This window comes from Photinus pyralis, unplaced genomic scaffold (assembly GCF_008802855.1).
Source record: "Photinus pyralis isolate 1611_PpyrPB1 unplaced genomic scaffold, Ppyr1.3 Ppyr1.4_LG3a, whole genome shotgun sequence".
NCBI lineage: Eukaryota > Metazoa > Arthropoda > Insecta > Coleoptera > Lampyridae > Photinus > Photinus pyralis.
Genome location: NW_022170509.1, coordinates 13,079,485 through 13,106,294, shown reverse-complemented (window position 1 = coordinate 13,106,294; position 26,810 = coordinate 13,079,485). Strand labels below are relative to the sequence as shown.

The 26,810-nt window shown below is 35.4% G+C and overlaps 3 protein-coding genes across 5 annotated transcripts; 1 reads left to right on the top strand and 2 right to left on the bottom strand.

The window, feature by feature from the left end:
- Positions 1-262: 262 nt before the first annotated feature.
- On the bottom strand, positions 263-5,365 carry LOC116165769 (secretory carrier-associated membrane protein 1). The gene is made up of 7 exons (XM_031480437.1): positions 5,156-5,365; positions 4,979-5,071; positions 4,448-4,570; positions 1,155-1,362; positions 857-1,103; positions 676-808; positions 263-621 (listed from the first exon to the last, which is right to left on the bottom strand). Exons 1-7 carry the CDS (start codon positions 5,210-5,212, stop codon positions 457-459), a joined length of 1,026 nt encoding a protein of 341 aa, XP_031336297.1. The 5' UTR covers positions 5,213-5,365; the 3' UTR covers positions 263-456.
- Positions 5,366-7,019: 1,654 nt separating this feature from the next.
- Positions 7,020-23,067, top strand: LOC116165353. Of its 3 annotated transcripts, XM_031479718.1 has the most exons (18): positions 7,020-7,156; positions 7,211-7,423; positions 7,475-7,697; positions 7,743-7,847; positions 8,645-8,695; positions 10,552-10,593; positions 10,646-10,687; positions 10,736-10,798; positions 12,691-12,798; positions 13,931-13,999; positions 15,455-15,520; positions 15,613-15,645; positions 15,802-15,876; positions 16,115-16,207; positions 18,138-18,194; positions 18,475-18,546; positions 18,599-18,655; positions 22,901-23,067. In XM_031479718.1, exons 1-18 carry the CDS (start codon positions 7,154-7,156, stop codon positions 22,963-22,965), a joined length of 1,437 nt encoding a protein of 478 aa, XP_031335578.1. In that variant the 5' UTR covers positions 7,020-7,153; the 3' UTR covers positions 22,966-23,067. The 3 variants fall into 3 exon arrangements, with proteins under 3 accessions (XP_031335578.1, XP_031335577.1, XP_031335576.1); XM_031479717.1 differs by lacking the exon at positions 22,901-23,067 and having other exon boundaries at positions 18,478-18,546; positions 18,599-20,345; XM_031479716.1 differs by lacking the exon at positions 22,901-23,067 and having other exon boundaries at positions 18,599-20,345.
- A 2,433-nt stretch (positions 23,068-25,500) lies between these two features.
- LOC116165355 (zinc finger MYM-type protein 3-like) lies at positions 25,501-26,810 on the bottom strand. The gene is made up of 7 exons (XM_031479720.1): positions 26,681-26,810; positions 26,455-26,632; positions 26,280-26,408; positions 26,108-26,229; positions 25,948-26,059; positions 25,812-25,899; positions 25,501-25,765 (listed from the first exon to the last, which is right to left on the bottom strand). Exons 1-7 carry the CDS (start codon positions 26,729-26,731, stop codon positions 25,561-25,563), a joined length of 885 nt encoding a protein of 294 aa, XP_031335580.1. The 5' UTR covers positions 26,732-26,810; the 3' UTR covers positions 25,501-25,560.

The following is a 26,810-nucleotide window of genomic DNA, read 5'->3' as shown; positions in this document are numbered from 1 at the left end:
CTATTTGTTTGTATAAGAACTCCAAACAAAAAATCATATGAAACAGTGAACATTTACAAAATAATGACATGTCAGCAGTTAAAAATGGAGGGTTTTTGGAAATCGCCACTGTATCAAAGTCAATAGATCCGTATGTCCCCTTTTGGTTATTGAATGTATGTAATGTAATCTTAGATTGTCTGCCGTTTAGCTGCTGCCTCCACAACCATTACATATAGTTGTGACCACATTAATTGGTCTCAACCTTATTAACAAAGGCAAGTCTTGGTAATTAGTTTAATAATCAATTTACATACACTATAACACAAATATATTTTCAATATTAAATAAAAGGATGGATATGTAAATATAACTGTTAATGAACACCAAGGTGAAACCGTAGTCGTGTAAGTAAACGCAAAAAATTTTACTTGGTGTATCATACATAACCTCATTACATAATGCAACAGTACAATTTTAATATCTATTATTAGTAGTATTTGTATTTAATTGTGACTGGACAGCTGCGGCAGCTACATTAGACGCAGCACCTCTCACATGCTGGTTTCTAAGAAACTCAGTCGTAAACTCAGCTTGCGCTTTTGCAAAACTAGCCCCTGTACTTCGATACATACGATGAATCTGAAACAAATTTTTGAATTCTATCCCTAGAACAGTTCCTAAAAGAGTACGCACCTTGGAAATCAAAAACAAATCGGCTGCAGCTGCACATGCGAAACCGATCGCTATTAGTAATTCAATTACGGCAACAACAACCTGACCAGCTGATTCGGCCGCTTTAAACAGCGTTAGAACTGTGATAATCCCGCTAAAAGAGCAAGGTAAGTCGTTGCAAGTTTTAAAAAAAATCACTCACATAGTTCCTGAACTAGGAATTCCAATAGCTTGTATAATGGTAATGACAAATTGAAAAAAGAAAATAAAGAAAAATACCATAAAATTAAATGAAGAATCGGCTCGAAAAGCTTTATAAGCTGGACGAAACCAACATAAATATGAGAATGGCGTAAATAAAATCACATAAAGAATACCCAAACCAATAATGGCAAAATCTACAATAATGATTCCGCCTAGCACGTTTACAAGTAGAACCATACCGTGAACTAAAAGAGATAATTAACGTAACTTACACTACTGCGCGGTCAGCAACTTACAAATCCATAAGTAATATAAATGTCGCACAATTTTTTGAAACTCAAGCGGTATGTCTACTTGAATATCTTGATAGAAGCAGGGTTGAAAACAGCACTGTTCAGGTAACGGAGGCCAATTATTTCGCCTTACATTATATGTGGTTTGACGCATCTCCTCTTCTCTACGCGCCAACTCCTCCTCTTTCCTCTCCAGTTCTTCTTGTCTTCGCTAAATGTGCACAATTAAAAAGTAGCAGATAACAGAATCAACAATTTTAATTTATGTGATAATATGAAACTAATTTGAGAACTTAAAAGTCCCCAAATGTATTAACGTGGGTTGTGTATGGAACGCCGTTTTCGTATTTATTCCGAAATATTTGTTCATAATTCATTAAATTGGGATAGTCACCAGTAATGTAAAAATTAGTAATACCAATGTGGCTCCCTGCCCCCCCCATATTTAATGTGGAGTCTCCTTGTGTCTCAAGATAATTCACTACACTCACCAATCTCAATAAGAGCAGCCCTTGGCTAAAACCCCGCCCACTTAAAAATAAAGACCAGTAATCCAAATAAAAACAGACATGTGCAAATTTGAAAATTAACGGCCTAATAGTGGAATATCCTGGATGTTTTTATTTTTATTATTGGTCTTTAATTAAGTGGGATGGAAAGTAGAGGGACAAGAAGAAAAAGTAGAAAGAGTGGAAAAATATAAGGGAGAGTATTAAAACAGCAATAACGTGGAAACAAATAACTGAAGGAGAAGGGAGAGAAAAAATAAAGGAGTGGTGGGCCAGAGTGTACAGAAGGGAGAAATATACATAGAGAAATGATGGAGCAAGAAAGAAGAGGGAAAATAGATGAGAAAGAGGCGAAAGAATAGAAAAAAAGAAACGATCATGAGCGAAAGACCAGAAAGAGAAATAGAAGAAAAGGAGATGCTGGAGGAAACACAAATGGGCTTCAGAAAAGGGAATGATCGGCTGCATGTATGTATTACATAAATTGGTGGAAAAGGAATTGGGAAAAAAGGGCGGAAAGATGTTCGCGTTTTTCATGGACTTAAAGGCAGCATCTGACAAGAGTGAAAAGGAAAAAAGTACAGAAGATAGGAAAATTGACAAGGGGTAATAGGACGGAATCAAGGAACTGTATGGAGATATAAGGTTGAGGGTAAGAATAGAAGGGAAGGAGTCTGAACTGTTTTGAACCTGTACAGGACTAAGACAGGGAAGCCCATGTAGCCCAACCTTCCTTAATCTCCACTTAAGAGATATGGAAAAAATATTAAGACTAGGCCAAGGTGGAGAGATAGTAGTGGGACTGGGAAGAAGAAAGACATACTTCCTGGCATACGCGGACGACGCAACAGAGGTAGAACAAATGAAGGAAATGATATAAGGAAAAGAAAAGAATGGATTTAAAGGTAGACAAGTCGAATCTGAGGAGATTTGGGAAGAGGGAATGAAAATGGAGGGAGGAAGGGATCAAAAAGGTAAATAAAATTAAATATTTAGGGTACCAAATGCAAACAAACAACGGAGCAAATGCGCAGATAAGAGAATTACGGAAAAAGGGGGTGGCGGCGATTAGACGTGGGGAATTGGAGAGAGAGGGTTAAAAAATGATTTTAGAACACGAAAGTACCTATTTGAATGGAGATATGGAAGTGGAAGGAATTGGAGAAACTGGATGCAAAAGGAAAATGTAAAGACCAAAGACGAAAATATTACGAAAGAAATGGATACGGATGTACTGAGGTCGAAAGAACAGGAGTAAGAGAAAAGATGGAAAATTATGCAGAAATTCAACCACAAAGGGTGAAGATAGAATGCGCACGCGGAAGTAGTAGTGATAAAGAGCTAATAAGGGAGTGGCTACCAGAATATTTGTGGGAAGGAAGAAAAGATATTAAAATAACGAGATTCAAGTGCGGAAATAAAGAGAAAAAGGGGAATGGAGTCAAAGGATATCTGGAGGAAATGACAGGGAGAAGTAGAAGGTGCTAGATAAGGGCGGAGGAAGTGAGAAGGGGAAAAAATGCATTTTAGTTTTAGTATAAAAAGATTTGCCAAGCTGGCATCTAAAGCCCGCTTGACATGGAGCAATAAAAATTGTAAGTTGCAAGAGCAATTGCAAAAGGCATGCACAGTTTACAGTCACCTGATACACTGCTTGCACCAAGCGCGCAATTCTAGGGATAAATCTAGTTATTTTTGTGTCACCAACCTAGTAAAATACGCATCCCGAATTGGTCGAGAGCATGGTAAAAATATCATAAAACTTGCTCTTTCTGTTAAAGTGTTCTACAATAAATATTTTCTGACCAATGGAAATTGCTAATATTTAAAAAAAATGCCATGTACGCTAGATGTGTGACAGAAGATACTGTTGTTCGACATAATTATTTAAAAAAAAAAAAAACAGCAAAAGACCTGGGTAATGTTGTAAAATTGCCATAATTTATTTATCGTTGCGAATATTCGGGAATTTTCCAGAATATTCGGGAATTTTCAGTATTATTCTTCTTTTACAAAATATACTATAGACTATACTATTCTACACCAAGGGTCTCCAAACTTTTCAACATTAGGGCCACATTTGCTCCCCAATTTCCCAAAGACCAGAACGTATCTACTTGCCATATTTTCAGTCAAAGTTATATTAGAATAGTATTGCTAGTGCCATCTCTTGTAATATACAAACAATGAAACGTTTTGGGTTGTTTTTTCTCTGAAATTTTCTTATGGAATATGTGGTTTTGTTTGTATCAGTGGAAATTTTGTAGTTTCTGCTATGCAGAGCTATAATTTGTTTAGGGGGGTGCCATTTGAAATTAAAAAAAAATATGGCATTTGGCGAAAATCAATCAAACATTATATTTGTTCGATAAAGTACCTAAAAAAAATTACGAGACAGTGCGATTTAGTTTGTCTAAAAAAAAATTTAAAAAACTGTCAAATTTTGAGGAAATGGGCAAAATCGTTAAAATTAAGGGTAGAACATAAAAAAACAAGTACTTTCCAAATTTGTAATAAAATATGGTGTGTTCCATTAAAAAAAAACGCCACTGGAACAGTACGCCACTGGTGATAAAAATATTTCAGAAACATGACAAGGGTAATTGTGCATAATTTTGCTCTACAAAAATTTTTACTGAAAACCTGACATTCTTGTAGTTCTCATAAACTATCGGATAGACTAATATTTCCACAATACTTAGTAAAACGGTGTTCCATAGTTGTGTGTCTGCTGTTTAAACTTATTCTCGTACAAACAATAGTGTGGGTGCTTTGAATGATACCTACTTGTAACTCGGCAGTATTAAGAACTGGCTTTCCTGGCGGCATTGTCTGCTGACCACTACGAGCGTAGACTGGCGGGTTATCCTGTGTCGGCTGCATTATTGCCGGTTGATTATTACTGTAGCCCTAATTAACGAGATGAAATACAATTGTAGTGCTTTCAGTTAAACTGTGACTATTGATTGTGGTATGTAAATAAGTGGTTTCGACCTGCTAAAATGGAAGGTTTTGAATGATCTATAAGGACGAAACAGTAATGATAGACCTATGCCCTAAGTGGGTAAATATATACAAACTTAAGCAAAAAAATATAAAAAATACTGATCTTTGATAAACTAGAATTTATAAACAAAGACTACCTTATCAATGGCATTATAAACACAAGATAGGTACCCAAATTGACAGATACGATAAAAACCTAATTATCATAGTCACAGTCACGTTGATCTCATTTGCATATCACAAAATGATTAATGCATTCCATCTTAGGGATTGAGAGAATTAGGAAAGGCATGATTAAAATCTAGAACTCACCGTTCTTTGATTGTTAGTATTATCGAAAGGATTATAATCTTCAACTCGGATCTGTGAATTTGTATTTCGCGTAACTTGTTGAACGGCAGGATCCTAAAAGCGGGATTATGCGTGTTATTAACCTCCTTATACTATCAATAGCATTTGAATCACTAGAAGTGTTTGAATGGTACATACCGCAAAGGGGTTGTCAATTGTTGGCTCTCCAAAGGGGTTCTCATCAAAACCGGACATTATGTTACTAGTTGATTGAAAATGGTTAAAGTTATACTATAAAATCGATTTCTTCGTAAATTTATCTTAGAACCATTATCACAAAATAGCATATGCGATTTACATGTTAACAATGACAACTAAAGTGACAACTATCAAAAAACTGAAAAATGAAAGAAACCCCAACAGTAGTGCCAACATTTCCACACCAATATAACTACAAGTCAGTAGCGTAGAAATAGGGCAATAGCACCTTATGTAAAATTGATCATTGGGTACAATATTTCGGTGACGATGATTTTAAGCCCATTTTTGAAAATTTATTTGTAAAAAGGTAGGTTTTAATCTCACTTTGTCCTGTCGGCTTGGATGGCAGCCAATGAAGAACCGTACAGAAGTAACGCTGTAGAAGGACGAGGAGTGTATAGTATACCCTATACCGGGCCGTATAATTGACAGCTTTAGGGATGGGGATACATGATGTGGGATCGGTGACATAAGGGCACCATTTCCGAGCGTGGTTTACTAACATGGTGATTTTTCAGTTTGTTCTGCTTCTACGGTTTTGGTCCGATTGTTTTCAAACCGGTGCGTCGTCGGAAAGATCTTGTAAACGCGCACAAATCTTGCTTGATGGATTCGGTTGATGTATTGTTCCATCGTTCTTTATTTTAAACGTGTTGTCGTGATGCAAAATGGAATCAAAGAAAATCTTTTTTAAACACGTTTTTTATTAGGTCCTATTGCGGCTATCGATTTCGACCTTATAAGGTCATCTTCAGGCCGAGCTATACAATATATTATAGCTCGGCCTGAAGATGACCTTATAAGGTCGAAATCGATAGCCGCAATAGGACCTAATAAAAAACGTGTTTAAAAAAGATTTTCTTTGATTCCATTCTGCTTGCTTGATGGAGTTTTGTTTTTTTTTCCTAGGGGCGAAAGTAATCACATTTTGCAAGACACGTGAATGGGAGTACCCTCAGTCTAAAGGCTATGACTACCGCAGTATACACCTATCCACTGAATGAGCTCTTTCACGTATTTGGAAACGATCCAGTTATTGCGATCGAGAGATCGTCTACCCGCGCACATGGTACGTTGTTAAACGCACTTTCGATACCTATGATAAAAACTCTCCCAGGGTTACCCCCCGACCGACTCTCTCCAACCTGCAGACCATAGCTGTGAAAATTCGTTTCCATGGACATACCAGCCCTGTAAGCATGATGGAATGGGAGTAATCAATCAAGGACCATTCCTTATGTATGCATCCATCAGCTTTTCTACCGTTTTTATAAGAAACTATAACAGGTTGATTGGCATGTAATAATCCTTCGCCGGGTCTTATTTGGCACGACCCGGTTTAGGTAGGTACACAACTCTTACCTTTCTCCCGCAGCTGCAAATAATGCAAGAACAGTTGCTCAAGTAAAGAATGCCCCCTCCCCCTGGGCGTAGAGTGGATCAGTGATCAACGGGCTATTAACTCCTATATCTCATTCAATGGTCAAAGGCTAGTTTGAAGTTTAATTCTATTAGGTTCTGACATCCGTAAGTGGAAATCCAGACCTCTTTGCTTAGAAATTTATATGATACGTAAATGTACGGTTCTTATGCACATGGTGTACATGGATAGCAGACCAAAAGACTGCATTAGCGAAAGTCTGATAGACTGGGACTAATTTGCTGCCATTTTTTTGTATTGCATCGACCAATTGATAAGTGATAAATATAACAATACTCTTGTGAAAGTTAATATTGGCAATTTGGCAACGTAGCAATTGTAAGCATTTTTGAGTGTGACGTCATGCACAGGCAACCAATGAATAAACATGCAACCGACGCGACGCTAACCTAAAAAAGTACAAATTACCGCCAACATTTTCATCGGCGCTTCCGCAGAAGTTTACGTTTTCTTTGTTCGTTAAGTGTTTGTTTTGCATTGAAGCGTTTACTTTCATGGTGTGTTGTATCATCCCGCATTCTGTATTGTATACTTATACAATTTAACTTAAGGACGAGATGAATCCGCAGAGTAACAGTAAGAATGAAAGTACAGGCGAAGAAAATCCTCCCGAACCAGTTAGTGAGGCTCCACCCGACAACGTTTCGGCGTGTTCCACAGAATCGAGTTCTACCATTCAGGCCTGTTTTAATTCAATGGGCAATAATCTGAACTTTTTGGCATGGTGTAAGGGTTTCGATCTTAATCCTAACATTGCTCGTCAAGTAAGTCTACTTACGTCTGACTTCATGCATCATAATTTTTTTTCTTATTAGATTGAAGAGTCCTTTGGTGCTAATACTCTCGTCGTATTGGCATCACAAGATTATTCATCTTTGACTACCAATACATGGGATTTTGCTCGTATAGTCGAAGTGTACGACATAAGGTATGGAGTCAGTATGGTGGACGTGGTCGAGCTTTGGGGTAGTCCTGACGTGACTTTCTTCAGTTGCAACCTGAATTCGGTGGTTGTTATTTTTGATAGTGTGGACAAAGGTAACACTTTCTCATGATTTGCATTGATAATTTTTTTATTTTTAGCTACGGTAGCACTTTGCATAAAAACGAGTTCTTTTAAAACTAGGAAGCTGGTCGATGCATCCGACCTAGCGTTGACGTACGCTCTCGAACAAATACTGCCTGAAGGTGATTTTTAATATCTAATTACTCATTGTTTGTTCTTTTTGGATTTGAAGTACTTTGTCAATTCTCGAGTACATCGGCATCCATTTCACATTTTCAATTTCTGTACCATAATTCATTTGTTGAGCTTGTTTGTGATGACGGAGTTGAATGATTGCTGCTCACATTTCTTTATCGTGCTATTGTACTCAAATTCAAAACTTTTAAACTGACTACTTCTTATTGCTCATTATACATATAAACATAGGTCCGCAAATGCTTTGTTAGCGGTCTATAGGGAGTTATAATTTGATGCAGTTTTTCAGTTAAGTGAGTCTAAAGGGTGATGTTTTTTCAGGGGCCATTACACTACTACAATTTTTTCCGGTGTGCCGCCGGTAGATTGTAAAATAAGAAATCATTTTTCTGGTTTAAACTTTTTGATATCTTGTAATGTTTTCATATCTGCGTTGTTATCAAAAAAAAATTGTTTAGTCATGTGCAGATTTAAAGGTATTATTTATGGGTGTTTTTTGATCTTTTAAGGGTGGGGCTTAATTTTTTAGGAGAAATGACTATTCTATTAATGTGAAAATGTTGACTATTACTTTTGTAACTTGTTGAATATTTTGTTTCAACCATACAGGCCTATATATTTTTGCGTGTTTGATTCAGGCTTCCTGCTTACTTAATCTGCACCAAACAAGGTACGTAGGTAGCGTGTCTGGTATAATCCAATAATGTAGCAGTGTTATTAAACCAAAAATGACAATGTACATTTTTATGTTTGGCCGAATGTGTATACCTTTCTCTTTTTTTAGGAGGTTCGCTTGGAATACGGGACTACAGCAAGCAGTTGCCATTAAGGGAAGGTGGGTTGAAACAATAAGAACAGATCCAATGTATCCATTTAGAAGTGTACCTTCTGTTTTTGTACAGGGTTGGTTAACGATGAGAGATAGGTACAGTGTAGGTTAAATAGACGCAAAGTTGCCCCTTTTTGTGACTAAAAAAACACTTTTCTAATTTTTGAAAAATCTGAAAATAACACTATTTTTAGCCTATTTGTGAAAAAAAATACGCTATTTGTTATGGCTAGCTGTCTGTCCGGCTGAGATCTCAGCAATTACAATAGGTAGATTGAGACTTCAAATTTTCACTAAATGCTTCCTGCTATAGTGTCGATGTGCATGCTCTAGGGTATTCTGAGTTAGATTACTCGTGAGATCGATAATTTTAAACTTAAACCAAAAATATTATGGACGCCATGTTGGATTTTTACAGAAAGAGATAGAGGACAAAAAAAGAAATTCATTTGAATGCGTCGCCACCATAGCCATGTTGATTTAGTAGGGTATAGTTACCGGTGGATGTTTTGTTGAGAAATGAATGTAAAACTGTTTTTGAATTTGACCTTGTAAATTGTGACGCGTCATTTTTTTCTTTTTTTGTCCTCTCATTTTGTAAAAATTCAATATGGCACCCTATAGCTTCTACATCTAGCGTGTTATGGAAATGCTGATTACAGATTTTTTTTAGTCAAAAAAAGGAGCAAATATTTAACCTACACTGTATCTCATCTTCATTACTGAGTTTCCAATAGTGGGCCACGAATGTGGACCCTCCTGTACACCCATGATGTGGTGTTATTATTATGTTTATTAAATCTGTACAATATTTACACTTCATTACACATACAGGGTGTTCATTTAAAAATGTCCACCACTGATTAAAGGAAAAAATCGCCGAGACACATCCAAAGATTTGTCAAGGGGAACAACTGTTTAACCAAAAACTACTTCACCCCCTTTCACCTCAGGTTCATTCTCTTAAAAATTTTAAATGGCAAGTGGTATCGAGTAATTGCTTGTTTAGTCGTTTATTTTGACGTTTTATTTTTTTAAATCGGTCAATTCGTTTTCGAGAGAATTAGAAAAATCTATTTAATTTATTTAATCGACCTATGTTAATTTGTTCAGATAGAAAACAAAAACAAACGAAAATATCACTTATTTGTTCCTATGGGAAAGAAAGAATTTGATTTGCTGTCAGTTACCTTTGTGACCATCTTGGGATAGTGAAAATTAATTTATTGCTTCAGATTTTACTGGCAAAATGGTTTACACACTAAACGAAAGAGTGGAAATTATCTTAATTTATGGTGCCCAAAATCAATGTGCTCGGCACGTTTAACGCCAGACATCAGGGAAAGTTTTCTCTAAATTTGCATGAATTACTGTGCACAGTTTAAATTTTTTAACAATTGTTACATATTGCATAAAGCCTTACTGACGCAAATCCTTGTCGGTTTTATAAAAAGCAATTTATTTACGGAAAGTATTTTATTTAAAGAAAAATGTTGAAAAAACTGAAATAATTTCAAAATCGGATTGGTTCGATAGTCATTGAAATTAAAATTAGCCCCAATTGAGAAAATGAATACAAATTAGGGCATCCCATTTAAAATAATAAAGTGCTAGTCCAACTAAAAGTCGTATACATTTAAAAATGTTTTAGCTGAAACGGGCTTATTTGAAGAGCTAATAAATTTTCAGCATTAGCTTCCCAGCTAATAATCAATTTAGCTCGTCGATGGGTACCCTACATAAACTTTGTTTGCTAATTTTTGGAAACATACCACACATTTCTTGATTGTTCAACTATAAACAATGGTTGAAGATAATAATAGTAAGAAATTATTTTTTTATTGATTTTTGGTCTGTTTTAGATAATGCATCCCCATTGTCCTGGTCACATCAATCTGTTGACGGTAAGAATGCAATTATTAGTAAATTTGTTTAATAAATTTTTTGTACTTTTAGCACCGATACGACCTATGGCGGTATTGAAGCAGCATGGACAAGGTAAGCAGACTTTTAGATTATACCAAAAAGTGATTTTTTTTCCTTTAGCTATTACAGAGTGCTTACCAAGACGTTTTCCCCAATGTTGGGATACACAATGGAGTGATTTACGTAAGTCAAAGTAAAAGAGGTATAACATGTTGGTGTTCAATAATTGTTCTGGTAGTTTTCTCTATCTAGTGTGAACGTAAAGTTCATGTCTGATGTCAAATTTCAATAAATATCAAAAAAAGACGCTAATGAAAACACTTAAAAGGTGGTTTTCTAAAACAAAAAAAAATTTAAAAGTGTACACTGTGATGTGATAATTTATCCAATACAAGCTATAAGTCACAACTGTCAAACACAGGCAATCTGACCAAAACAATTATTGAATGTGGTAAGTAGTGTTTCTAAACTGCAACGGTGGGCATTTGCAAAAATCTACAAAGTGTTCGAGCTCATTTTTAATGTATCAAATTATTAGGTAGTGAGCATGGGGGACCAATACAGAAGTGTTCAAATGCAGAGAACAAGGTATACTAGGGTTGCCATCGATAAACTCTACCAAGCAAAACAGGAAGTAGCCTAGACATATATCAACAGAGTTTGATAAAAAATTTGTTTAATTATTACAAAATAACTTTTTATTTATTTTTATGCAATTTTAAACTAAATTCAATTTTCTATAAAAATAACAAATAATGGCATTATTATTTTTCAATATTTCCATTAAACCTCAAGCCTTTCTAAATATTTGTTAAGTCGGTAAGTGCCATTTCATCTCTCTGTAACAGCAGTCGCGATATGTCCTCCGCATACAAAAAGTGGGGTACTTTCGTTCCCAGGTACCTAAGTGAATAGATCCTTCATGTGGAGAAGGAATAGCGTAGGTCCCAGGAACTTAGGGGTCACCAGTATTTATAATTTTTATTTGTGTAAAGCTTTTGTTTTACTCTATTTACTGGGCCAGTTATTGAAACTACCTGTTCTCTATTGCACAAAAATGAAAAGATAGTAAACGAGACCTACTTGGCATTTACCATTGTCGATATATCTAATTGTATGTAGGGCATCCGATTTGTTGTGTTGACAGTAGATCATGTTTTGCGTTCAAGAAAACAATCCTCGAATATTTTAGAACAGCGTTTCTCAAACATTTTTTTAATCATGTACCCTAAATAAACACTGATACTCATAGCTGTATCCCCTGCACCGTCATAACTTCTTTATATGATATCTGAAATAAAAGAACATCATATTTATATCTATAGTTAGTAGGTCAAACTAATTTACAATTCATAGTGATTGTTGTGCTTGTTTTGACGACATTAATTTGCAGTACTCCTTGGCTCAAAGGAAGTAACTGCGAGGCTCACATCCGTTTTGTGATATAAGACGCACTAATCTCACACAAACGCTGATAGCTTTTGAAAAAATTTGGTTTGATGAATAAGATGAACAAATTTTCGGTGGCTGTTCAGAAGGTAGAAACTTTGCTTCTGCACAGATTTATTATAAAAAAATGAACTGCATCTTCAACAAAACAAATACCTGTAATTTAGTATAAACACGCTATTCGGTATGGTTCATACCGCTAATAATAATATTATAATAATGATAATAGTAATATACCTATATTATTATTAGCGGTATGGTATGAAATATACTTTATGACCTATTCTCATACCTACCTAATATTTTAAAAAATTTCATAAAAATTGGTACAAACCCTCACCCCACCTATTTAAAAAATTAGTATACTCGATTCAAGAGAAGCTTATAAAAGTAGAACTTACAAGGGTCGTTTAGAAAACATCATTTCGTGTGTGTTTATAATAGTCTATTGAGTTCTCATGTTGCTTTCATCGTCTGGATACTAATGAGCAATTTTATCATTATTTGATTTGCAAATGTCCAGTTTGTTACTATTCTTTGGCCTTCACGTTATTTGGATCAGCTGATTTGGACAGCTTTCAGATAGCGTATGCATATGTTTGGATATAAATGTATAACTTTTTCAGGTTCGAAAAGTGACTCTATGATTCACAAGGAAGTGAGGTTCGCTCCGGGTAAAGTAATATTTAAATCACGAAATCTAGACGACGAAGCAGGACCTTCTCATGCCAGAGGTAATTAAGTTTAGTTATTCATTTCCTGTTGCTTAAGTTAATATTTAGGGTTAATTTGTATTTAAATTGGTGCTTTGAAAATTGTGTATGATATCTCATGTCATGCAAATATAACGGGTACGCGAATTTTGTGCGGTTAATATTTGACAATATGTTTTCCCAATTGTCTGAATGGTAGCTCCCAAATCGCCCCAAATAATAGTAGATCTGCAAAATGGATATAGCAATTCCATTATGTTAAAATAAAATGGGATGTTTTACCATTTGTTTACACTGAAAGGTGGCGTTAAAAAAGGTGACAGGCGATTGGTCCGAATATTTTTAATGATAGATGGGTAAATCTTGAATGAAAAGGGAGGGGGTTTCCAAATTTCCCTTTTTTATATTTTCAGAGAAATATCTCCATAAACAAAACGGCGTTGCGCAGTTCGTATGCTATAGGTATGCGATGTTTGTTTTTGCTAGGAGCGTTTATGGTTTAAATTTCAAAGAAATATCTTGATAAAGAAGTTGGCACTGACTGCGCATGCGCACATCTAATGTTTGCAATATCAGTTATGTTTGCCTTTAACAGAAGCATCTGTGATTAAAATTTCAAAAAGATATCTCCATAAATAACAGTTGATATTACGCATTAACCTGATGTTTAGAATATGCGATACATTTGCTTACACTATAAGCAACTTTGGTTAAAATTTCAAAGAAATATCTCCATAAATAAGAAAGTTGCCATTGCGCAGTCTGCGCATGCGCACATCTGATTTTTACTATATGTGACATGTTTGCCTTCGCCAGAAATATCTGGGTTAAAATTTCAACAAAATATATTAATAAATAAGGAAGTTGACATTGCGCAGTTTAATTGAAGATTTTCCTTGGATCAGGTGCTAGAGCTATACGCTACCGAATGCAAAAAGAACGAACTTAATATCTTGAAAACTGTATGTGTAGTTAAGGCCTCGGACAGTGTCTGCAATAGCGCACCCAACTTCGTTGAAAAATGCTCTAAAAAAGATAATTGTAGAATTGTCACAATTGCAAAGAAAAAACTTTACCATGCTAATTAAAGACGACATTGAAAGTATAATTCTGTGTGTTAGAAGCTCTAATGTGTATTTAAATTGTTGTGCAGCGGCAGCGGAAGATATTCCCCCTGCTCCATCTTGTGAGGCGCAGGAGCTGACAACTATTAATAGCGAAGGTGAGTAAATAGAGGATTTTACTTATTCTTTGATTGAGATATAATGGGTTTCCTGACACTTGGTGTTAGTATTGGATAAGTCTGTTGGGATATCTGAAATGGAGTTTCAATGGCCTGTGTCTACGCTAGTTTTTCCATGACAAGTATGAAAGCACCTAAGAGCAAGTATCACGCTTTGTTATACACAAAAAAATGCAACAAACCAAAGGTCAATATTTGAATGGTAGTAACGGGATAAAAATTCCCTTTTACAAGAGCTACAACAAAATTGTGTGGTAGAAAAATTAACCAAGTCTGCTAACATTAAGCTACATAAAGTTAGCAACAAACAATGGTTCGAAAAAATAACAGGTACACAGGCGATTGAAACAGTGTTTCAAATATCTCATTTTGTCTGGTATATTGGATTAAATTTGCCTCGAGATCGATATTTTTTTTCTGATAAAAGCGCGCAGACATATTGAAAATGTTTAAGCAATTTTTAAAGTGTTTCAGAAATGTTTAGATTTCTAGATATCAATTTTTTCTCTAAGACGTGCATTTTCACAGGGAAAGTTATTTTCGTTTGTCACGGAAAACTGGTTTGGACACAAGCCATTGAAATACTGTTTCGGATAGCCCATTTTGCTCATTATATTGGATTAAATTTTGCCTAGAAAAGATATAAGTTTCAGGGGATGATTTACTGGGGGGTAACTACCTGCATAAGCCAGAAGAACTGGGGTATAGCAGTCATTTCTTTTGTGAGTTGCAGTAAACTTTGCGACTACCAGTTTCGTAATCTTATATTTGAATATTACTTAATTCCCCTTTATCTTCAGACAGTCGACTATTGCGGAAACTAGCGAGGGTATCAAAAATGATTTTTGTAAAATTTGCTATGCACATTTTCATATAACTGTCCTTTAAGGTTAAGGGTGAAGTGTATGGCAACTTAATTTTTTCAAGTAGAAACCTATACTTTTTATTGAATATTCTCATTCTACATCGGAAAATAATACACTTTGTGGGAAACGTTTTTCCCTACACTTTTCATTTTTTGCAAACACTTCCAGAAGCGCGATTTTTGGTTTGAACTAGGAAGCTGTTCTGTCAAGAATTTGGCACACTTAGAAAGGGTTGGTTATACACATGCCTGTGATGCCGTTGCTAACGTATGGACCTCTATCTAATATTACTTTTACTTCCCTGTGTCAAACTGGTTATCTGATTGTGACCTGATAATTTGCTACTTCCAATTCGATTATTACACTGGAGCCTTTTTAGTAAACAGAGTTTTCAGGACTAGCACTTCTTGTTGTGTTAATACCCAATAATAATAATAATAAATGTTATCCTGTTAGAGGTGGGCGATTTTCATTCGATTAATATAAATTTGAATGAAGTTTTGGTTAATAAACGTTTAATAATGGATTAAATGATTAATCGAAGATTTGAATAATTATCTTATTATAGAACAATCAGATCTAGAGAAAAGAAGACAGCAAGGTGCGATTCCAAAAACCCCTACACCAATACCAGGTAAATATTAGCTCGTTTTCATCTGTCATAATTTATTCACCTTGTAATTCTTTGTATAATATTTGATTATTTGTGTTTGATTTATTTTCTAGGCACTGTTCCAACACCTGCTGCACCTTTAAAAGGTAATGACTAAATGCTGGCTTGTTTATTTTATTGATAACTTACGATTTGTAATACATACTCTAACTTTAAAATTAAAGTACCCTAGTATACTGTATAAGTGACTAACAAGATAACTGTCAAAAAATGGATAGTTCGATATTTCATTCATTTTGTAGGTATATTACGGCGAACTAGGACCCCCGCAGGTCGACCACTACTAGGACGTTTCAAGACGCCTGTACCTACAAAAGGTAATATAGTAATTGAATAAAATGATAGTAACAAGCAAAAAATCTGAACGTGCGTTTATATAACTTGAAGATCCTTTGGTATATAGAGCTCAAATTTGATACACAGATAGACAATGAGGCGTTAACCCCCAAAGCAGGCGTGCGCAAAATGCATGCTCACGCTACTTTATTGCGTGGATAGATTTTATACCACTAACTTTTAATACTATTGAATAATTATTGTGTTTCCATTTTGTAGCAGATGGAAAGAAAGACCATTCTACAGACAAAAAACCAACAACTTTATCTTCTGCATATGAGGCTGTATCGCAGTTTTATCATAAATTAAAAGGTAACCGATTTTGAAGCTCTTGCTTTTCGCCATGTCTGTTGATGTATGAAAGTTGTTATTTAGTGAACAAAATTCTATACCCTAATGTTGCTATTGTAAAAAGGATTTTTGTAAATGTTACTTTCTCAAAGTCTCTTTCTTCAAAATAGGTTTTTTTGACGAATTTTTTACACAGAGTTGTCACGAATATTCGCACCTATTACTAAAAAGAAACTCGTTAAGCCGCTCGTTAGGTAGAGGCGAAGAGTGCACTTTCAAATTTGTATTTTCAATTTTAATAGCACTTATGGGCCTTTCATGTCTTAACGAGAATTCAAACATGAAATAAGTCTTAATTTCAGATCGAATGACACCAATACCAAGTGGTATAGTTGTGGCGCCTGTGTGACTCAAACATTTTTTGAAAGTGAAAGTTCATTTAAAAAACCAGTTATCAAATTATTACATAATTGAAAATTGCTTTGTTTTGGATTCTTTCTATTGTTTTGTGTATTTTCCCTCTGCGATCTTGACGCATTTTCCGTCAAGCATGCGAAAATTGTTTAACGATCTTTTACAAAGCACTCAAAGCCCCAATTCGAGAAATTCTGACCTTACCTTACAACAGTCGTTTTCTCGACAGCGGCAATACCACGTTGAAAACTCTGGTCTCGTTCGATCTGCGCTCCCGCTCTATTTGGATGGTTGACCGCTTTTTTAGCGTATTTTCCTCGAAAGTGAAAAATCCGTCACACGTACTCCTTCTATACGACTGAACCGATTTGGGCAATATACGGCTCATTTGAAAGGGTTGGTTTTTTGCCAAAACTAAATTTTTTTATCAGTTTTTTTGTAATAAAACCTGGACAATTTTTGTAGGTTGTACACGGAAAAATAAGGTCTTTCGAATACCTTAATCAAAATTTTAGGTTGCTTTTTGAAAAAAAAAAGTTCGATACTATTGCGGAGCTCCAAAGATTTTTTCCCAAAACTCCGACTTGTTATTTTCCGTTTCCGTATGCCTAATATACATATCCAAAATTTCAACCGAATCCGTCGAGCCATTACCTAGGAAAATTGCCAACATACCTATGCACATAAGACAGAATAAAATTGTATCCTATGAAAGTTGCTTAAAATGATGTAAAATGTTGACATCTGATGAAATTTTGACATGTCTAAAAAACGATGATGGCAATAGGTACCCGAGCTCATGCTAGGAAGCTAATTATATTTCACCAAGCATTATGAGAGGTGATGAATGAAAACAAGTTTCAGCATTTGTTCATAACAACTGATTGAGCTTTTCCTCATAAAGCGCAAAGATCATAGTACACTAGATAGCCAGCATATATATACAAAAGTTATTTCGCGTTTAAGCAAAGTTAAGAACTAACTGATTCATCCCAAACCATATTTCTTTGAAATATTAGATCACATCCGTCTTCGTGCCTTATGGCCGATGACTAATCTTTCATGGCGTCTCAATGTCTACCGAATTTTCTGGAATGTTCGTTACACTGCCCCCTCTCTCCTTTAAACTGTTTCGTCTCGCCGCACGGTCGACGGTTGTAGCGGAGACACAGCGTCCCAGGCAACTGAGGTATACAGCGCGAAGTTGATGGGCGGTACTTGCATGAAGACCGCGAAATGTGTACTAGTCGAATATTCGGCCCTTCAGTCAAGGGCGGGGCCGGATATTCAGCCATATCACTATTCGTGGCAACTCTAGTTTATAACACTCAAACTTGACCTCATTGCTAGGAACTCACAATTAAGTCAAAAGTAATTAACCTTTTCAGGATTGTAACTGATTAATAATTACGCAGTAAACATTATAAAATGAGCCCATTATTGATATTAAAGAAAGCTATTATTGGGTACGAATGTTTGCATTTGAGCCAAAACCTTGTGATTCATTAAAGAACGGGGGTTAATTTTTACTTCACAGATAAGCAACAGTTCTCAAGCTGCTTTAAGCCAAGCCCGGCGTCACCAACAGAATCAGGTATCAGATTTTCTGTGTATGCAGTATAATTACAGTGGTTTTATTTTCAAATTTTATGTCTGTAATTAACTACCCGCCTGGGTCTAAAGATTTTCTTTACTGAAACAAGTTCCAGATCTAATATAGTGTTTGACACATTGTACATTGATAGTTTAAAAAAATATTTAACCTCTGTATAACAATCAGTATTCATGCTTTCTGCTGAATTTATTAAACTGGATTATACACTTTTAACTAGATAGCAAAAAGGTTTTATTGACCACAGTGGTTTACGTTTTAGTAGGACAACAAACAGAACCAACACCATCCACTTCGGGCTCCACCACAGAGCAGTTGGAGCGACCACAGAAAGGTAGGTAGATTTTTTGTATTAACGACATGGTTGTTATATTTATTCTTTGTAGAAGAGACACAGTCCGGGCGTAGACCAGAGCAAGTCGAGAAATTTCAAATTATTGAAGGTAACAATTCTTCTTATGTGAAAAATATCTATATGAAATTAACCGATAATATATTGCCATTCTATCGATTTTTAAGGCTTAGTTTTGTTTAATAAGTATGAATTCATCTGTCGAAGTTTTCCAATCGTAGCGAGTTACAGCTGAGCTGTTTTAAATTAGCAAATCATTTGTGTGCGTCGGTTGCGATCTCAAATGGCTCAACTGTACTTAATCAAAATTTGCCAGGTAGTTGGCGAAGTATAGTTTTCTATTTTTTCTTTTTTTGTTGCCAAGATTGTTGTAAGTATTTCGAATGAAAATGCTATCAAAGTAAACTGTCACCCTACTAAAGTCGCAATGACTATTTTTTAAAACCAAATTTAATTGCTTTATTTTCCCTAACACAAATTTTTATTTTATAAATAACCAATCAGATTACGAACACAATCAAATTAATCATAAAATTCTAACAGAGTGGACTATAACAAGGTCCGTTTACACACCCCGCATACGCGTTCCATCACAAGTAAACAAATTAGTGAAAACTTAAAATACTTAACGTTTTGTGTTAAATTCCCAAAAATTGTTTTTCTTCTCTTTGGGCCACAGGAATGTAATTTTACTCCCAACTCGCTGGCCATGCACACGACACAACGAACAGCAACCTGGCCTGGAAATTGACAAAAGGGCCTCCTTCAGTATTTAAATTTTAAACGGAATTCTCTTATCTATGGAAAAGACGCAGATTTTTCCCACTTATCGCTAATAAATTACACCAACCTTTTAACAAAAGTAATAAAAGTGCCTATACAGTAAAACAGTCACTTAAATGATTTAACAAAGTAAAATTCATAACATAAATCAGCGATACATTGCTCTACATTTAACAATTGTAGGAAATAATCTTTTATAAGCAAAAAATTGGATACAACTAAACACGCAACAATCGTTCCGTGCTTGAACATAAAACCCCACCAGACTAATTTAACAAATTGAAACGAAAATTTGACTAACATTAAAAACCCCTCATTAATTCAGGCGGCTGGACCCAAATCTCAACGTCCACGTCCGTTACATAGCAATATACACCCGTAATTACGAATCCCACTTCCACATTTTTGCACTTACTAGGTTCAACCAGAATTTTATCAATTGTTGCTTTATCCAAACCTATGAACTATTAACACATCTGCCCATTTTATTCAAAAATAGTGTCTAACAAATAATTTCTAAAGATATGGAGTATCAGATGAAATAAAAGCAACAATTGCGCATATTTTATGTGGCCTAAACAAAAAACGCAAACTTAAATTATACGTGTTGTGACAGCAGTGTTGGTGAACAGACTTTTGTTAGATCTTGGATCATTGCTGATATTGATATTTAACTAAAACTTTTCTGTAGTCCTCAATGACACGAGGGTTTTTCAAATGGTCTGTTTCAGCTGAAATATTTTCAGTTTAACATTCAATTTTATCAAAATTATTTATTGTTTGTACCCTTTTACAAAATAAATTGTTTTTTGGAATGCAAACAATGTTTGTGTCCTTGAAACGCCCATTTTTTTTACACAAGCATTTCTTGATAGTTCATTTAAATTAAAGTCCATTGAGTTTAGAGAAGAAAATTGGTTTTACAATATGCAATTGAAAATATTTGAGCTGAAATAGACTCGTTGAAAAACCTTTATCTATAAATTTTTAGAAATTTTTTTGCGCAATGTCCTATCGTCATTGACCAACATACCGTGCGTTTTTTTTTAATTTTGCCCATACCAATTTACATGTTAGTTTGGGATCCCTATGTTATCATTTGTTCTAGAAATGCTAGCAAACTGGAAGTGTGTACACTGATACAGATAATTAACTACAATCACACAAATTTTCTCGTTCTGTCTGTCAACTTGTCAGTTTCTACCTGTGGTTTCTACTGCTCTTTACCGACTAAGAATATTTTGATATTGTTTGCGCCTACATCAGAGGATAAAGTTACAGCCCTTTGAATTTTTTTTCGAAATTCGTTTCTAGTCTATAATTTTTTATTGAGAAGTCTGGCCAAAAAAGTACGAATTGTTTTGGATTTTACGCACCAAAATTAATAAGAAAAAGTGTTTTCCCGAGACATTTTGGGGCAGTCGATTTTTGGTAAAAAAGGAAGGTTATACACTGCCTTTTTTTGAGGCCCGAAAAAAAAAATTGTCTCAGAGCGACCCGGAAAAAAATTTTTCTTATAGAACGTGGCCTGTAGAATCCATAATTTCAAACAGTTCCCAGATTGGGCTACTAGTTCAAAAGTTACAGCCCTTTGAATTTTCTTTCGAAATTGGTTTCTAGTCTATAACTTTTTATTGAGAAGTCTGATCGAAAAAGTATGAATTGTACCAGCATAACATTCTGCGATGGTTCGATAATCTTCGTAATTACAACTGCACCAATCAAAGTATATTTGGAAAAATTGAGATCCCAAATTTACATGTGAATCCCTGTGGGTTAAAACTAAAACGCACTGTATACAGAGAAGTTTGGCAACAAAATATGAAGCGCTTTGATTGGAAAACTTAATTAAAACTTGCACATTGTATTTTGATGTTTCAATGAAAGTATGTTGTTGTATACATTTGAGGAAACATACTACTCAATTTATCTATGATCTTGTAAAGTCACGCTGATAACACAAAAAAATGTTACGTAGCGTTAAGGGAGGAAACTAACATTTTCAATGGACCTATGATTCAACACGATACCACATTCTACTATGTGACTAAGAACGCGAGACATTTTTCCAGTTTATATCTTACTTTGAATGCAATAAAGTTTACAATTACCTTAAAAATCAAATGTCACAACCTTCTAAAATCATGATTTTTTTTATGTAGGCGAAAACGTCAACATATTTTAATGTAAACTTGATACGTGATATATTTATTTATACAGTAGATTGATCTATGACAGTAACAGTTAATAATCACTTAATTGCAGCCACATTTGTAACATTTAAATTTAACCACTGGTTTCAGTATTTATGACTTGGACATCGATGTTAAGACTGAAACTAAACACATTTCAATTGCTTATATAGTGAACAAAAAGTATCTAGAAAATTCTCAAAAGGTTGGCATGTCATATTTCGTAGAAATAGTGAGTCATCCGCATACATTTTTAACAATCTTTCTCTAAAACGCCGCGATAAATATAGAATGTGTATGAATATTTTTTTAAATCATTTTTTTCTGAATTTTTCCCAACCATGCCAATGTATTGGTTCTTTCTTCTTTATTGTTTTGTTAGTGTCCTTGATTTATTGATTATCATTATTATGCAACCTAACCTTAATGACCAAATAAATAATAATATTTAGACTGTATGTGGCTAGTAATTGACAATATTGTTGGCGCAAAACGTATGCAGACTCGACTTGGGGCTTATTAAAAAAGTAACCGTTAGATCGGGCTCAAATTGAACTCTACGTTTATTAAGTGTAGGCACCATCTATCCGTGAATCAAAATTGTGACCAGGTAAAAAATACAACACATTCAAAGATTTATTGAGTACCTTTTTTGCAATTGGCATAATTTTGGCAAAAAATCGTTGTTTTTTGTTTGCTAGTTTTTTATTGCTATTATGTATATATAATTTCATTTTTTAATGCACAAAAAAAATAACACAGCAGAACATATAATTTAATAAAAAAAAACAGAAAAAACAAAATGTTATCAATCAAATTGAACAAACTTTGTAGTCGTAAGAAAAATGTAATAACATCTTTATATGCGTAGGAAACGGGAAAACAAGCCTAAAAATTAAAGAGTTTTGTTACTTTACATGTATGTATATTTTCATTTTATACTTTATACCGATACGTGATTGTGATCACTGTTTGATATTAACCAATCGAATTTTTTTGGGTCAAATTAATTGAAAATTGTATACAATCCACACTTCAAACTTTTTCATCAACTGTGGCATGAAAAACTCAGAAAAAGGATCAGAATTTGATGTTTACCTTTTAACAAACATTGTAGAATAGGCGTTTATTTGATACTGATGTGAATGGTTATTTTTCTAATTAATTTCAACATCGAGTCTACATAGCTTGTGCTGACAGTAGGTCACTACCTAAAGTGAAAACTGTTACTGATGAACACATTTTTTATGTTTCCTCATCTGCATATACCACCATAAACTAACACTTTCTTTCAATAGAGTACCTTTTCATGTATATTTCAATTTATGATCTGTATATTAATATCGAATAAATTTTTGTAGACGGCGAAGGTAACAAACTCATAATAGATAATCCGTTTTATTACGAAGAAAACGAGGATAATTAGTTCTTAGTATAGTATATTAATTTATTCTTTCCACAACTTTATGTGATACTAGTTTTTTGTTCATATTTCTATTGTAGTCAAATAAAATGTAGTCTGTTTTTTTATTGTAATTTTTTGACATGAGCTTTGCCCTTCATACAAAATCTTTTTTCATTGTCAGGCTCAGGATTTTAGGTAAAATTTTTGCAACTCGTGTAGCCCATCTTGGAAATGTTGACAACAGTATCTCCAAAAACCCAAGTAAAGGCGTTAAATTTTATGGTTGCTGAGAAAAAATTTTAAAAACAACGCTAATTGGAGAACTTTTTTTATTGAAACATTTTTCACCCGTGGTTTGTTTTAAAAATCTTCTTTAGTGTCCTCTTTTACTCATTGTTATTCACCCCATATATAAAAAGATTATAGGAGTGGAAAATTTCAAAATGCAGCGACTGTGATTCAAAGAAAGAATGGTGACCTCTGGGTCTGGACTAATCCCTAGGTCATCCTTTTTGAGACAAACAGCAACAAAATACTTGGTTGGATAGACTGTTGACAGTTTATATTATTTGTGACATTTTATTTTGTTTGTCCGCCCTGGAAGTGGAGGATAAGGGATATCTCGAAAATGGGCAACAGAAGAGGGTATTAGTCAAATGTGTGAAATCGAAGGAGCAGTGAAGAGAGGGATCAAAACTGATGAAGATACTATTTTATATTTGAATTACAGTAGTAACTAAAAACTCATGTAGTAGGTTAGTTCACAGTTTCATATAGAGGGTCCTAAGAATTAAAAAATTATGGCCGGGATTAAGATCTAAAAATCTTTGACTTATGGATCTGAAAAATTTCAAGAATTCAGTTGAAAGTGTAAAACACAACACACACACACACACTGTCTGTGGGGTCGATAGTTTTAAATACAAATATCTCAAAAAGAGGGCGCACTTCACAGATATACAATTTTTTGTACAAGGAAATCCTGTGCCATTCTGCCAAACATGCAGAATTAACCCTCTAGAATTAACTACACCAAAAGTTAACCACGACCTTACCGACAATTAATGCATGTCGACCCTCCACAACTGTCAACCCACTATACATATCGACAAACATCCATCCCCGAACCCAGATTCGCCCAGACCCCTAGTACCACATCAGTCGCGTTTCCACGGCACTGATGCGCCACACAGGCCGGTGGGTGCGTTTAACAACACCATGTTTGATTCCATTAGTGAGGCTACTGAAGGCTTTGGCATTGATGGGTCAATGGTAGAATGGATTTGCGCCATGCTCAGAAGCAGGGGTCCTCCATCGGGTAGACGGAGATGACCTCTTCTTTAACTAGAGAATTTCTGCAGGGTGGAGTATTGTCTCCACTGCTGTGGTACCTGGGCTGGACGGGCTCCTCCAGGGGGAGGGAGCGTATACACAGGGATAGGCGCACGATCTTGCCAGTTTCCTAACACCGTGAAAGAGCTCATGCAGGGAGCTCTTGAACAGGTGGTGCAGTAGCCATGGCGGCTCCGTTAATGCGGAAAAGACCGAGATAGTTCCATTTACGAATAAAAGGAGGCCGGACCTCATTCTTTGAGTACGTTTGACCAGGTCAGTAAAGTATTTGGGAATCATCATAGACTTTCCTGCCTGACCTGGAGTAGTATAGAACAACTTAAAACCTTCTGCAGGAGTACCTTTGAAAAGCATTATGCGGGTCACTGTAGAGTAATTCTAGATGTATTAGGTGAGTCTAAATAGGGGACAACGAAAAAGGGTGTACGAGCTGGCCTACAAAGGCAGTAGTGGGGTCTTCAGCTGGTTCGAGCATACTCGGTAGGAATTGCTCCCAATTCCAGGCAGGCACGGTGGCAACAAACAACTGGACTCGGACAGTTCAGTGCCCCTTGGCAAATCTGAGTCTTCTAAGCCAAAAACTGAAAAGAAGGCAGATTACGAATATCACTGGTGTCCTCACGAGGCACTGAAATGGTCAACTATCACCTGCACAACATATTGGCTTTGAAGGAGTGGCCACGTGCAGGTTCTGTGGCATATGGTCTGTCACTGTGACACCTTGAGCAGAGGCAGACATCAACTCCTGGGCAACAATTATATATAGAACCGGGGAGGGCAAAGTAACTTAGGCTAAACAGGGTCCTATCCTAGAGGAGCGAGCTCTGGACCTAGTTGCAAAAGAAAAGGGGGTAGGCACAACGGGTCCCCTTATAAATACTTGAAGAAGAAAGAGTTGTACAGGCATAATTTGTAAGATTTCCTACAAACAAGTGGCATATGGAATTCAAGGTGTTCTTTTTGTAGTGGAATATGCTGTAGTTATAGAGGCGATCTTTATATATTTAGTTGATTATTATTATCCTGGATTATCAATTTGAGGGATTTAAAAAACCTTTTTTCGGTTCTGGACAGGTAGGTTCACCTGATTGAATCAAATTATGATATAAATTTTGTGCATTTTATGGTAATGCTGGATAATTTTTTTAGGGCACTAACCAACACACCTGATACTATTAAGTAAAGTACCTATAATAAATGAACCAAAATAAATACTTTATTTGCGGGGATGTAATCAACAAACTATAGATACAAGAACGAGTTCTAATACCATGGAATTAATGATGTTATGCGATCTTTCACAAATAGCTCTGTAATTTCAGATACCATTTTAAATCTATTAAGCATTTCAGCCAGGTCTTTATCAGGTAGTTCCTCTTGTGTGAACCAGTATGGCTGACTCTCCAGATCACATCTTGAAATAGGCTTCAGGTACAGGCATGAGTCTCTCATCTTTGGCAATCGGGGACTAAAAGAGCTAATAGACACAACTCTCAATACTCAAATATGCTTACCACTTGGATAAGTATATTTTCATTATTTCCACAGGGCATCGTGAAGGATTCTTATCTGGTAGCAGTTGTCGCTTGCAATACTGTGTCCCTAAAGATTTAAAGTTTCAAAAAAAAACTCAAAGACAATGAAATCAACCTCGTGATTCTTGTAGAAAATAGAAAAAATAGCTTTGTTTCCCCTTGACTCGATCACGTGTCTCACGTTTAAATAAATTTTTCATTTTTAGAGCTTTGTGCTCTTCCACTGTCTGCGAAGAAGTAAATTATTTAAATAGCACAACCGTAAAGATACTTACCGACAGTTTAAAGTACTTCATCACCAAATACACCACCGTCCATAATAAGGTGTGTGGCCACTTTGGACTTAGGTGATCAGATTCCCACAAGTACTTCTCCGAAACACAGGTGGAGATGTATACTTAAAAATGGTAACAAGCTACTCAACGTACTAAGCACGTAATTACTTACTCGGATCATCATAATAGGAGCCAATAAATTTCAGTGCGAATTGGTTCAACAATTTTCTGCAATCCATGAAAGTATCGTGAAAAAATATATTACCGACGCGACCACACGCATGAAGGTACCACTGTATTCCTACGAAAGAAAAGAGTCACTAAGTCTGCAAGTATTGTCAGTTTACCTAAGCAGAAGTAATACAGGGAATCAGGGGAATATTCCTTTAGTAATGACTGGACGCGTATAAAGTTAGCGAGGTGGTCGCTTAATTCGTAGGACGAGTACCCCTCTAAGGAATGCAAGCGGGGCACATCCGTAGTTGCATCAATGAACCGTTCAAGAATCGTTGCAGCTCGGCCATGCTAAAAAATGCACTTTGTCGTGGACTGTGACTTTTAACAGTGACTTACGCTTCCACCGATGTGGTGTAGCCACATCACAGCTGGTTTTTCGCCATCCATTCTCGCAAATTAAGTTTTAAAAGTTAAATAAACTTTGATAGTTAGAGAAAGATTTGACGGTTTAAAGTGCGCCCTCACC